The sequence below is a fragment of the Hyla sarda genome, chromosome 7 (genome assembly GCF_029499605.1).
Source record: "Hyla sarda isolate aHylSar1 chromosome 7, aHylSar1.hap1, whole genome shotgun sequence".
NCBI classification, from domain to species: Eukaryota; Metazoa; Chordata; class Amphibia; order Anura; family Hylidae; genus Hyla; species Hyla sarda.
This window is the reverse complement of record NC_079195.1, coordinates 73,820,270-73,834,498: the sequence shown is the minus strand read 5'-3', so window position 1 is coordinate 73,834,498 and position 14,229 is coordinate 73,820,270. Positions and strand designations below refer to the sequence as shown.

Here is a 14,229-nt window from a genome sequence, read left to right as displayed (position 1 = left end):
CCCTGTGGTTTCTGCTATGTCTTCACATGAGCCATTAACACCTTTCTTTATCCTTATTTGTCCTTTCCAAGTATCTTCTGATACCATCACATACCATAAAGCAGATGTTTATCTATAAAAGTTCATCCTGCACAATGCTTTCCTGATGATTCAGCAGATCGTGTTGCCGGTTTTACAGGCCAAGTAGAATAAATTAGACAGAGTTTTACCAGCCAGACATATTACTAGGTAAATTATGTACAACCGGTTACGTCCACCGCCTGTTATAAGATCCCTCCTAGTAATGGGCAAGGATTCTGAAAATCAAAAGTTTATAGGAAATTTTATAACGTGTGAATTGTTACTTTGTACATTGGTTCCTATTACCAAAGGGGTTCACCAGTCTCAATTCCCTGTGTCAGGCCAGTTTCAGAGGATGCCAATTCTTGGAGAGTGGGAGGAAAACAGAGTACCGGGAGGCACCCCATGCAACCCTCAATTATAGAAGATTGTGGCCACTCCTTTCTTCTATATTATCATATAATCTTCATTTGCTGTTAAACATGAAATATATGATACATTATTCTCATTATCAAATATCATCAGAATCATTCTAGGTAGTACAGCACGCTGGGTGGTTTCTCTTAAAGAGGTACTCCGCCCCTAGATTTCTTATTTCCTTCTGGGACCACTACCAAATCTCCTGCCCGGCCCCCCGGTAATCCGCATGCAAGGAGCAATCTTCGCTGGATTACTACGACCACAGCCCGAAGCGGTTGCCGACACAGGGGGTGTGACGACCACAGCCGCCCAAAGCCTAGCACAACCGGCACTCTGAACAGAAATGTTCTCTGGCCGGAGATCGCGGGGGGCTTAGCGGTTGGACCCCCTCAGGATCAGACATCTTATCCTCTATCCTTTAGATAGGGGATAAGATGTCTAGCACCAGAATACACTTTCAATGACTGTCAGCCCAATGTTCATTCAGCTGTCATTTTTCCCAACCTTCACATATACATGAACAGTTGGCATGGACGAATGTTGATGTCTTCTTTATGGGAAGGGGAAGCTATCATATCTCTACCACAATAATCGGGTCATGCAGTAAAAATCCAACACGCCCAACTTGTATGGAAGGCCACCATCCACTTTATTAAGTTGGCTGAACCTGCCGAAGTTGGCGAATTCGGCTGACTTTTGTCTAAGGTGTATGGGCACCTTAACTCTTTAGAGAGAATAGTTGAATGCTGCAACCCCAAATTTAGGAGTATTTCTTGCAGTCTCACACCAGGGCCCAGAGGACAGTGCACCATACTACTAGTATTCCAAAAGGATGGGTTGTGAGCAAGATGGTTAATGGCTCTTGCTAGAACCAACAGTGTTGCAGTGGCTCTTTGGGAGGCTACTCCTGGCCATAACTGGCCCTGCTTAGCAATTACTTACAGGGTTTCACCAGAACTATCCACCATCATGTCAGCAGAGGACACCAAAACACTGGACCCTGCTGGCACCTGATATTATAGACATAAACAGGACATTTCTTAATGGCATAACATTATTTTGTAAAAAGGCAACTGTGTGTTTGCACATTATACAAAGAGGAAGAAAAAGATTTAAAAAAAATACAAGTTAGAAATTTCTGTCTGGTTTACTATAAACCTCTAAATCTATGGGGAAATTGTGAGTGCTTGGTTATGTTTTATGACAAGTAATTTATCAAAGGGTTGTATCCACAAGAATGTTGATCCACCTCTCATTTATTGCTTTGCAAGAGATCAAATTGAAAGAGAAACCATGGCAGCTATAGATCACCATGACGAACACTTTATCGGTCTATAGGTCCTGCACTTCTTACAATATCCTTGTCTACTTGTGCTGACAAACACAAGATAGAGCGCACTGCTGAAAAGAGGGACCGACACCTATGCCCAGCTGTATAACAGCATATAATAAGGAGCCTAACGAACTGTTAGGCCACGCGGAGTCCTGGTGCCCTTGAGTCCGGGGGTGCTGGGGACCAAGAAATCCAAAGTCACTCAACAATATACAAATGAAGATAAACAGGTACCCGCACTCACCGCGAGGAATGGGCAAACCGACTCTCCTGGACACTAGGAAATTCCCGGCATCAGGCTGGTAGCAGGGCGCTCAGAGTGGAGGCTTCTTCCGGCCGGAAGAAGCCTCCACTCTGAGCGCCCTGCTACCAGCCTGATGCCGGGAATTTCCTAGTGTCCAGGAGAGTCGGTTTGCCCATTCCTCGCGGTGAGTGCGGGTACCTGTTTATCCTTGTCTACTTGTGGCCCGTTCAACACACCCTACAAACAGATAAAGTACTTCTTACTGGGATCAGTATATAGCCTGCTTACAGCATGCAGCACAAGTCTGCAAAACACACAAAACATTCAGAAGGATCAAGGAGTTAAAAATTCTTTCCTGTATTTTTTGCATAGTTGAGGTTCAACAGAGCATTAGAGCTGTAGGAAGCTCAATAAGGAGACTGCAGCTTCATTGCAGCAAAATACAACTAGTTTTCAGGTTTCCAAGAGTTAAGTCCAGTGGTTATAAACCTTTATTAAAATAAACATATTGAATTTTGTCTCCATATTGGCTCTGGATAGAATTTCGAAGCTCAGGTTCTAGACTGCTCACGGCCATTGAACTGAAATAAAAAAAAAATTTAAAAAAAAATTATAACAGAATGTTGTAAAGCGCTTCAGTACATTTATTTGAACGGCATAATATCTAATAATATACAATTCTATTGACACCTTAAAATAATATTCTCATCTACATTCTTATAACAAATGATACAGTAGATTTGGTTTCCAGCTCTATACCTCTTCCTGTGACATCACCCCTGCACTCCTCCTAAATACCAGTGACTGTCTCTCTACTGTCTGAAACATCATGTCCTCCCTATATCTGAAACTAAATCTTTCTAAAACTGACCTTTTTGTATTTTCTCTATGGAGAAATCTACCTAAACCTGATATTTCCATCTGTGTGTGTGGTACTAGAACGTCTGGGCAGCAAGCTTGCTGTCTTGGGGTTATACTAGACTCTAGTCTGTCTTTTACTCTTCCTCTCATATTCTTGTCACCTTCACCTAGGGCTGGGCATTAATGCCAAATATGTGTATCGCGGTATCTTATTTTTTTTTTAACCTTTGGCGGTTCCACGGTATATAACGGTATTCCCCCCCCCCCCTCCCTCAAAATTTATTATCAGACCAGCGATGTCCCCATCGGGGTACTACTCAAGTCACCCGCAAGCGCTGCCTCCTGTTCCTCCTGTTTGTTGCGGCCGCCGGCGCTGACACTCTATATACTGTGCGGTATCCCCATACTGTATCCCTATGCCCGGGCTGCAAAAGGTAAACAAAATAAAGTAACGCATGTTCCGACGTTGGCCTTACGCTGGGGACGTGAACGTCGGACAGCCGTCAGCCTATCACCGGCCGCAGCGATGTTCCGCCTTGGCTGGTGATAGGCTGAGCCCACTGTCATGTAAGAAGCCGGCTTCTTACATGACAGTGGGCTCAACCTATCACCGGCCGAGGCGGAACATCGCTGCAGCCGGTGATAGGCTGACGGCTGTCCGATGTTCCATTCCCTGGGAAGCTGATCTGGACCGACGCGGGAAGGTGAGTTAAAGTTTATTTTGTTTAACTTTTGCAGCCCGGACATAGGGATACAGTATAGAGCAGTGGTTTGCAATCTGCGGACCTCCAGATGTTGTAAAACTACAACTACCAGCATGCCCGGACAGCAAACGGCTGTTCGGGCATGCTGGGAGTTATAGTTTTGCAACATCTGGAGGTTGAAGAACACTGGTATAGAGTGTCAGCGCCGGCGGCCGCAACAAACAGGAGGAAGAGGAGGGCAGCGCTTGCGGGTGACATATGTGATGAGCAGCGCGGGGCTGATAATTAATTGGGGGCGGGGCAGAACAGCGCTCGTGGGTCATATATGATTAGTTCCCCGATGGGGAAAGCAGCGGGCTGATAATTCATTCATTGCCGAGGAGGAGGGGCCAAACCGGTATTGCGGTACGGGTTAAAATTCATATCGTGCAGCACAAAAATTTCGGCATTCAGTATGAACCGGTATACCGCCCAGCCCTACCTTCACCTAAAAAAAATCTCCAAAATTGGCTTGTTTCTTACCATTAAAACAGATATAACCCTGATTGTTGTTCTGATTCATTCTCCCATTGATTATTGTAATTATTATTAATAGGTTTTCCCTTCTCTATTAATAGGTTTTCCCTTCTCTATTAATAGGTTTTCCCTTCTCTAAACTCTCCCCTCTCCATTCAGTCTAGAATACAGTACAAAATCCTCACTCTCCCCCACAAAGCTCTCCCCAGTGCTGCACCTCCCTCATCTCCTTCTACCATCCTACATGCGCTCTCCGCTCTGCTAATGATTAAATGCTAACATCTTCTATAATCCAAACTTCTCACCCCCATCTCCAAGACTTTGCCCGTGCTGCACCAGTTCTCTGGAATACAATACCCAAACCTTCAGAATTATACCAAACATCCAGAGTTTTAGCCAATAAAGACCCTGTGTAATAGGCCCTTATTAGCAGCAGCGTAAGCGGCAGCCATTGGCCACTTCACCGTCTTCACAGTCACAATGAGATTACTCCTATTATCCACACTGTTATCTCTATATTTGAATATGGAGATAGCAGTGGGGGAGAGCAAGCACATTTTGACAGCCCTGAAACACACACCAATGTGCTGAACACCATTGAAAATAATGGCTCTCCGGCTACTACACATGCCCATAAGCCTTTCTATCCACTTCTTTTGAGCAGCAGAGAGTTTGGGGGTTGGGAGCTTCAGCTTTCCTGAGGACACAAGTACAGTGACCCCCCGACCTACGATGGCCCCGACATATGATCATTTCAACATACGATGACCTCTCAGAGGCCATCGCATGTTGAAGGCAGCATCAAAATACGATGCTTTTGTATGTCAGGGCCATCGCATAAACGGCTATCCGGCAGCGCTGACTGCTTCAGCTGCCACCGGATAGCCGTTTACGGTACCCCGTGTGGTCCGCTGCCGATCACTTACCTGTCCTCGGGGCTCCGGCGTGTCCTCTTCGGGATCCCCTGCATCATCGGCGCTCTCCATCGTCGTCATCACGGCGCTGCGCACGCCGTCCCGTCATCCAATAGGAGCGGCGTGCATAGCGACGTGATGGCAGCAATGGAGAGCGAGGATGCCGGGGAAGCAGAGGCCTTGCCGGAGCGTCAGGGACACGGCAACAGCGATGGACGGCGACATCCAGGGTAGCGGTGACGGTCTGGATCGCCGGGGACAGATGAGTACAACTTTCTATACCAGTGGTCTTCAACCTGCGGACCTCAAGATGTTGCAAAACTACAACTCCCAGCTGGGTGTTGTAGTTTTGCAACATCTGGAGGTCTGCAGGTTGTAGACCACTGTACTATACTTTACATTGCTCGGATCCCTCAACATACGATGGTTTCAACAAACGATGGTTCATTTGGAACGGATTACACTCGTACATTGAGGGACCACTGTAATAATTCAAGGGTAGAACATAAAATGTTTCATTTTGGTAACTTAACATTAGGGATTCATATTTTGGGCCTTAAATAGTATGGTCTCATGAAGGCAACCCTTGTTGTCCACAGGATAGACGATAAGTTTTGATATCGGAGAATCTCTTTAATAGAGCCATAGGGATAGCCCCATGGTTTCAGATATGGTTCAAGGCCCGAAAAATAAAAAATATTTCTTGGGTGCCTTTGGCTCATATACTCCCATGATTCCTCTAGTGGTGGCTGCAGTTAGCTAGAAGATTATATTTTACATCTTTGACTTTTTTTGTGCTTCAACTTGTCCCCAAGAAAATTAGCAAAAACCCATGGGCCACTATGTCCCTAAATGGCCGCTATAAAAATGTGTGGGAAGTTATTAAGGGTTTAAAGGGGTTTTCCAGGGATATAAAATGTTTTGAATTTAGCTGGGGGTGCAGTAAAAATAGAGTCATACTCATCTACCGTAATTCTGCCACAGCTGCTGTTCCAATGGCTGCCAGTTCTTGCGGCTTAACGTGATGTGTCGACCCTACAAGAACAGCCCCCTCAGCCAGTCACAGACTAAGGCAGGACAAAGCCGTGGCCAGTTATTGGTTGGGGGAGGCAGTTCCTGCAAGGACAATGCTTCACTTGAACCAGTATACAGCTGCAACTATTGGGGGCTGTCTGACATCAGAACAGCAGCAGTGGGGGATCTGGGTAGGTGAGTATGACTTCTTTCTTATTTTTATTGTACCTCTAGCCAGATATAAAGGACAACCCTTTCAAAAATGGATCTTACCTTACATTACTTGATTCAAAATAAATAGTAAATTATTTTTTGTTCCCATCAGACATTTTTCTAAATTTTTTTTTCTAAACAGAATAGCGCAGTAAGCTACACCATTCTGATGTTCTGTTCATATTTGCATTACACTCTTAACAGCAGTGGTTCCAGTATTTTAGATGGGATGAATAGCATAGTATGTAGAGCTATTTATGCTGTTTAAAATACAGGAAATCCCAATGGATCCATCAGGATTCCTTAGTTTAAAAAAAATTGATCCATTCAGGCAACCATGGCTAATCTCAACAGAGTCTTATTGTAAAATAGAAACTGAACAAAGCTTTTCCATCTCCTCTGCTTACCAAATGTGCATGCCAATAACCATGGGTGAACCTATGCTTTCATTCATGAGTGTCATAAACAAAAACTACTCCAGAGGGTATCAAATACAAGATCAAGACCTGTGCCCAAATAACACCATACTTAGCAACAGCCAAACCTTACTTATTGGGTTGATCAAATGTAGCATACATATACAGTGACCCCCCGACCTACGATGGCCCCGACATACGATGATTTCAACATACGATGGCCTCTCAGAGAAGGCAGCATCAACATACGATGCTTTTCTATGTCGGGGCCATCGCATAAACGGCTATCCAGCAGCGCAGACTGCTTCAGCTGCTACCGGATAGCCGTTTACGGTGCCCTGTGAGCTCCGGTGATTGTCTCCTACCTGTCCTCGGGGCTCCGGCGCGTCCTCTTCGGGATCTCCTGCATCGTCGGCGCTCTCCATCGTCGTCATCACGTCGCTGCGCACGCCGTCCTGTCATCCAATAGGAGCAGCGTGCATAGCGACCTGATGGCGGCAACAGAGAGAGAAGATGCCGGGGAAGCAGAGGCCTTACCGGAGTGTCGGGGACACCCCGGGGATGCGGCTATAGCGATGGAGGGCGACATCCAGGGCATCGGTGACGATCCGGAGCAGCGGGGACAGGTGAGTACAACTTCCTCTACCAGTGGTCTTCAACCTGCGGACCTCCAGATGTTGCAAAACTACAACTCCCAGCATGCCCGGACAGCAGTTGGCTGTCCGGGCATGTTGGGTGTTGTAGTTTTGCAACATCTGGAGGTCCGCAGGTTGTAGACCACTGTCCTATACTTTACATTGCACGGATCCCTCAACATACGATGGTTTCAACAAACGATGGTCCATTTGGAACGTATTACCATCGTATGTTGAGGGACCACTGTATATAGAGATACAGGATCTAATTCCTGATTATTTCATAGCTAATATCACTATTTAAATTAGAGAGTTACTGTCATTTGATTAAACTTTTGACATGTTATCCAGAAATACTTAGATCGCATCGGTTCTCACTCCTGAGACCCACCGTGATGACAAGTTATAAGCTGGGGAGGTGCACAGCAGCGTGCCCCACTCCCTGGCCTGCTGCCAGATTCGACCTTTTCACTCCATAGACTTATGCAGTGAAAGGGTCAGATTTGATTGACAGCCGGGGAGTGGAGTGCAGGCTGACGCACACTTCAACTGGCTATAACGCATGATCGCAGCGGCTCTCAGGAGTAATCTAAACTTCTGACCTGCCTGAACAACATGTCAAAAGTTTAAATCAAATTACAGTAATGCTTTTAGACATACAGCAATTATTAGAGAAATACTTTACCATCGCTGTGGAAACAATGAGCAGGCAACAGGAACCATGAACAGCAAGCTGTAAAAGAAAAGATGGGTGTGGGGTCAGCACACAGACAAGAACACATCCACTTGAAGTCCCATCTATACTGCAATAAAGAGTTGGTAAAATGAAAAAGCGAAAAAATCTAAGAGCCCTAATGTTTCCTTATTGGTAATAGGTACTTCAAGGAGCTTAAGGTTACTAGCCTTTGACTGTCCGGGCATGCTGAGAGTTGTGGTTTTGCAACAGCTGGAGGCACACTGGTTGGGAAACACTGATCTGTACACATCAAATTAAGGAGAGGTCCAATAAATTATTGCACTGCTCCCCCAGGGCCATTTTAACCCCTTTTCCTGAACATTTTTAGATCCTTCAACACTTGACTATGAAGAAGTGGGAGTTCCACGTTCTATAAATTCTTACAGGTGTACCACATCTTTCAGTCGGGATTCCCATATCAAGTGAAATGCTTTTCTATGGGTGGGGTGGGGGGAGTTTGGGAAAGTTTTATAATCTTGTATCAAAAATTGTAAATAAATAAATAATGCAATTAAAAAACAAACAAAATGGAGTGGAGGACTCACCCACCCTCCAGAGATTCAGGGGATTCAACAGAGTCTGCCCTAGATCCCCCCCCCCAGAGTTTTAACATCCTGGGAACAAATGGGCTTTTTTTTACAACATTTGCCCTGCTCCCCCAACTGATAGAATCTCTGTTCTTTTATTAGAATGGAAAGGTTTCTCATCATCTGGGAAGACCAGGTGATGTCAATCTCAAAGGTTTTAAATGCCCAGACTCATCTGACCTTGCCCCAACAATCAGCATCATGGGCTCTTCAAAGCAGTTGTCTAGAAATCTGAAACTGAAAATAGTTGACGCTCACAAAGCTGGAGAAGGCTATAAGAAGATAGAAAAACGTTTTCAAATGTCAATATTCTCTGTTCGGAATGTAATTAAGAAATGGCAGTCATCAGGAACAGTGGAAGTTAAAGCAAGATCTGGAAGACCAAGAAAATATCAGACAGAACAGCTCGCAGGATTGTGAGAAAAACAATTCAAAACCCACGTTTGACTGCACAATCCCTCCAGAAAGATCTGGCAGACACTGGAGTTGTGGTACACTATTCCACTATAAAGAGATACTTGTACAAATATGGTCTTCATGGAAGAGTCATCAGAAGAAAACCTCTTCTACGTCCTTACCACAAAAATCAGTGTTTGAACTTTGCAAATGAACATATAGACAAGCCTGATGCATTTTGGAAACAAGTTCTGTGGACCGATGAAGATAAAATTGAACTTTTTGGCCGGAATGAGCAAAGGTACGTTTGGAGAAGAAGGGGAACAGAATTTAATGAAAAGAACCTCTGTCAAACTGTTAAGCATGGGGGTGGATCAATCATGCTTTGGGGTTGTATTGCAGCCAGTGGCACCGGGAACATCTCACGAGTAGAAGGAAAAATGGATTCAATAAAATTTCAGCAAATTTTGGATGCTAACTTGATGCCATCTGTGAAAAAGCTGAAGTTAAAGAGATCCTCTGGATAATGATCCTAAACACACCTCGAAATTTACAGGGGATTACATCAAGAGGCGTAAACTGAAGGTTTTGCCATGGCCTTCGCAATCTCCTGACCTCAACATAATTAATAATCTATGGATAGACCTTAAAAGAGCAGTGCGTGACAGACAGCCCAGAAATCTCAAAGAACTGGAAGACTTTTGTAAGGAAGAATGGGCAAAGATACCTCAAACAAGAATTGAAAGACTCTTGGCTGGCTACAAAAAGCGTTTACAAGCTGTGATACTTGCCAAAGGGGGCAGTACAAGATATTAACTCTGCAGGGTGCCCAAACTTTTGCAGACGCAATTTTTTTGTTTTCTGTTATTTTAAAAGTGTAAATGATGGAAATAAAATCTAGCATTTGTTGACATATTATAAGAATGTCTAATCTGTAATTTGATGCCTTTTGGAAATTTTTCCATCTTTCCTTGGCTTCTTTATGCACATTAATACAAATTTTTACCTGGGGTGCCCAAACTTTTGATTCCCACTGTAAATAGTACGAAATATAAGAAACTTTGCATTATATCTTTTTTTTGTATAACTCTGTTTATTGGATTTTTCAATTTTTAAAACAAGGAAGTTACAACAATGCTGCAAAATGAAATAATTAACATAAATAGGTGAGTAACGCAGTACCCACAATAAGGCATATAATAAACATAAGATCACAATAAAAAAAAAAAAATAAAAACACGATAATATTTCCACCCTCCCGCTGTAAATTATACGTGACACTCAGTAAGGTCAACCCCACAAACCAACCCAACATCAAGCACACTCCACATACACACAAAAAAAAGAAAATAAAGAAAGTACTCCGAGGAATAGAAAAGAAGCCTCGCTCACCCCATATCATCCTGAAGACGGAGAGGACCCAAGGTGTTGCTAAGAGCCACCAAACAGTACAATTCAGTATGCCGGAAAGGTAACACTATAGCTTGGATTTGAGACTGAGAATAATGGGCCACAAGAAGGGTATGCCATTTGGCAATGAACTTTGAAGCGTTTCGCTCCCTGTGCCGTTCCGTATCCAGTCTGTTGGCCTAAAAAAAAAAAAGTCTTCAATTCGTTCACCACATCACCCAGCACTGGCATATGAGGCTTAATCCATTTACACATCAGAACTCGTTTTGCTACCAGCAAAACTACATTTATGCATTTGGGAACACTATGAAGGCCTATCGCCTCCACTATGGACAGGTCAACAGACTGGAACAAAAGGGCCAAGGGAGTCAAAGGCAACCGCACCTTCCACAATTCTGCGATATAAGCTATAACTGTGACCCAAAAGCTCTGACTTCTAGCACAGACTCAAATGCCATAGTAAAAATCCGTATTCGGTTTGCTACACTTCGGGCACGAGGCGAGTCTGTTAGGGAAGTTAGAAGAGGCCGGGATATTGATGCCCCGATAACCAAAGTGCATCACTTTAAAGAAGGTTTCACGCCACGTCTCACTAATAACGTTAGCTCGCATTTTGGCCCAGCCATCCAAAATTTCATCACGTAAGTCAGGGGTTTGGAGAACTGCTTCCCACTTAGCAAACAGACCATGTCTAGAGATCCGCAGGAGACTATCATTAAAGCATCAGTAAAATCTCGATAAAGAGACCTTCCGTGGTTGTGAACCTACCACATCTTCAAAGGGAGAGGACGATAATTCTGGAGAGGGATCTCAGAGTCTGGAGGTACAGAAGGACAAGAGTTGAGACACCTGGATGAATTGAGTGGGTGGTAACGAAAACTTGGAAATAATTTCTTGCGGGGTAAGCCACCGTCTGTCCTCAGGGTGTATCAAGTGCTTTGCCTCCCGAACCCCTACAAGTCTCCAGGTCTCAAACAGTCTATTTTCCCTACCTTGGGGAAACTCCTGATGACCATAGAGGTCAAGGTGCCCAGACAGCAGAAAGAGAAGTCTATAGGCCCTACATATAGCTTTCCATGTTAAAACCGTGTCTCTGATCAGGAGGGAACATTTTACATAGGCAGGAAGGCATGAGATGCGAATGTGAAGGCAAGAGACTAAATTCCATGGGGAGATCAAATCAGCCTCCAGGGAATAGTTGGAATGATAATTGGAGCCATGGAGCCAGTCCATGACATGGAGGAAGATGCAAGATAGATTATAGCCACGGATGTTGGGGAAACTAACCCCACCATCAGTCTTGCAAAGCATCGATTTATGGAGTGCAATCTGCAGGCGCTTTTCTGCCCATATAAAACGTGTAAAGGCCGAATTCAGTGCATTAACATTCTTATGTTTAAGGAGAATAGGTAGCGTTTGTAATTGGTACAATAGGCTGGGAAAGGAAATCATCTTAATAAGATGGTATCTATCCATGAAAGAAAGTGGAAACCATCTATTAACTTCCTCCCTAATTTGTTTAAATAGTGGGGGATATTTCAAGGTGTACAGAGAGGACGGGGCTTTTCTGATGTGTATGCCTTGATAAGTAATAGAGGGTTTAATCAAGCCCGCCGGTAGACCCAGTGAGGTGCAATGACAAAGCGGCTTAGAGGGACCTTTAGGGAGTATCTCACTATTCGTCGGATTAACCTTATACCCCGAAAAAAATCCGAAGCGATCAAGGGCTGACATCAGGGAAGAGTAGTGAGCACCTGGATTACAAGGACAAGGATGTCATCTGCGAAAAGATTCAACTTAACCTGCGCCTGACAAACATGCCTTTATATAAATCCGAGTCTTCCAAGTATCTCGCTAGGGGTTCCATTGCCAAATTAAAGAACAGGAGGGACAGGGGTCACCCCTTTCTTGTTCCTTTAAACAGATGTGTGAACCCTCGCCAGTGGGGAGGAGTATAAACCGCCCAAGAAAGTACAAAAATTCTCAGTGACTCCCACCCTGTCCAGCACCTTCCCAAGCCATTCCCATCTAACGTTGTCAAATGCCTTTTCGGCATCAAGAGCCAATAACAGTGGCTGCTCCCCTGGCTCAGAACGGTGCTGCACTCTATCGAGAACGGTCAACACTTTACATATGTTCGTAACCGCAGAACAGTTAATAAACAAATCCCACCTGAGAAGGGCCAATGAGGAAGGGCATAAACTGACTCAAACAGACGGCCAAGATTTTTGACATTAGTTTAAGGTCTTAATTAATTAATGAAATAGGGTGGTAAAATTCGGGAAGAAGGGGATCTTTGCCAGGTTTAAGCAGGAGTTTAATGGTGGCCGTATTAGAGTGAAGAGGCAGATAGCCCGTATGTAAGACATGGTTAAAGTAAGAAGTCAGTGGGGGAACAACCGTGTCTACCAAAACCTTATAGAATTCCCCCGGAAAAGCAGTCAGGGCCAGGAGCTTTTGCATTATGGAAATGTTTTATGGTCTGGCAGATGATCTCTGCACTGAAGTCCACATTCAGAGCATCCCGCTGCTCGAAATCAATGTGGATAGCCGAAGCGATCCCAAAAAAACTCCTTACCAGAAGCCATGTCTACCAGAGAGTTGGAATATAAAGATTGATAGTAGGTGCTAAACATGGAATTTATTTCCCCAGGGTCTGTGCACACCACTCTGGAGGCATCACGTAAACCGGAGAAGTGCTGAGGAGGTCTGTGGCCCTTGGCCAGGCGAGCAAGAAGACGTCCAGATTTATTTCCAAAACAAAACAATTCGGCTTTAAATCTAGAGAAAGACGCCAGACATTTGCGTTCTGACCAGAGGTCGAAAATACTTTTCGCCGTCTTCCAAGCCTGGCAAGCCACTGCAGATGGATTAGAGAGGTAAGTAGTGTAAGCTAACTGTAGCGCCTTATTAGCCTCTTGGAAATGGTGGAGGGACTTCTTCTTTACCGTGGACATGTAGGCAATTAGGTGGCCGCGTAACACAGATTTAGTCGATTCCCAATGCAAGGGAGCATTAGATATATGTGCAGCATTGATCCACGAGAACTCCATCCACCAGCTCCTCAAGGATTCAATAAAGTTATCATCTATAGTCATGTAAGCAGGCAAGAGTCACTGAAAATCTGCCCCCTTAAGGAAAGTATCCGTTAACGTAATTGAGATAGGGGATAACTAAGAAACAAAACAAAGCCACTTTAGAAACTGGGAAGACACCCCCCCCCCCCGCCAAACAAAAATGCCAGGGAAAAGTAAGCAGACATACTGCAGCTTCAACCCCCATAACTGCACATAACTGGGGAAGAATATCAAACAGGGTCCGTCTGCAGCGCTCAGAAGGCATCACGAGGAGAACCAACCATACAGATGAAGGAGATAAAGGTTCGTCTCTAGGCAGGCGTGGGCCGCAATTTGTCTGGGCAGATCTAGCCCCACTATGCATAGCCGCCTCTGCTGCTGTAGGACTAGAAAACACTGAAGAAGTGTCATATTCATTGTAAATGCGTAGCAGGGCAGGGAACTGAAGCTGGAATTTGGCCTTGCGGCGAAATAGCTTGGTGCCCACCCCGCTGAAAGCCATTGGCTACTGGCACGGAGAAGACCAGGCAGTCTCTGAGGATGAGAGGAGCATTGCGCCTCCGAAAGGCCCGCATCAAGGCTTAGCGGTCATTGAAGTCTAGCAGTTTGAAAATGACCTGGTGTGATTAGTTCCGCTGTGAAGACTGAGAAAGTCCCGCATTGGTATCACGGATTCCAGGATCTGGCCCTGAG

The 14,229-nt window shown here is 44.7% G+C and overlaps 1 protein-coding gene across 3 annotated transcripts in view; it reads right to left on the bottom strand.

The window, feature by feature from the left end:
- Nucleotides 1–2,246: 2,246 nt before the first annotated feature.
- The window catches only part of SFXN2 (sideroflexin 2), a 65,271-nt gene continuing 53,288 nt past the window's right edge, over nt 2,247–14,229 (bottom strand). The window contains exons 10-11 of one of the 3 annotated variants that reach the window (XM_056529641.1): nt 8,016–8,063; nt 2,247–2,638 (exon numbers count right to left, since the gene is read on the bottom strand). In XM_056529641.1, the coding sequence (XP_056385616.1) occupies nt 2,539–2,638; nt 8,016–8,063 (148 nt within the window). In that variant the 3' untranslated portion in view covers nt 2,247–2,538. The remainder of the gene's footprint in view (nt 2,639–8,015; nt 8,064–14,229) is intronic. The other 2 variants (XM_056529642.1, XM_056529640.1) reach the window with 2 other exon arrangements.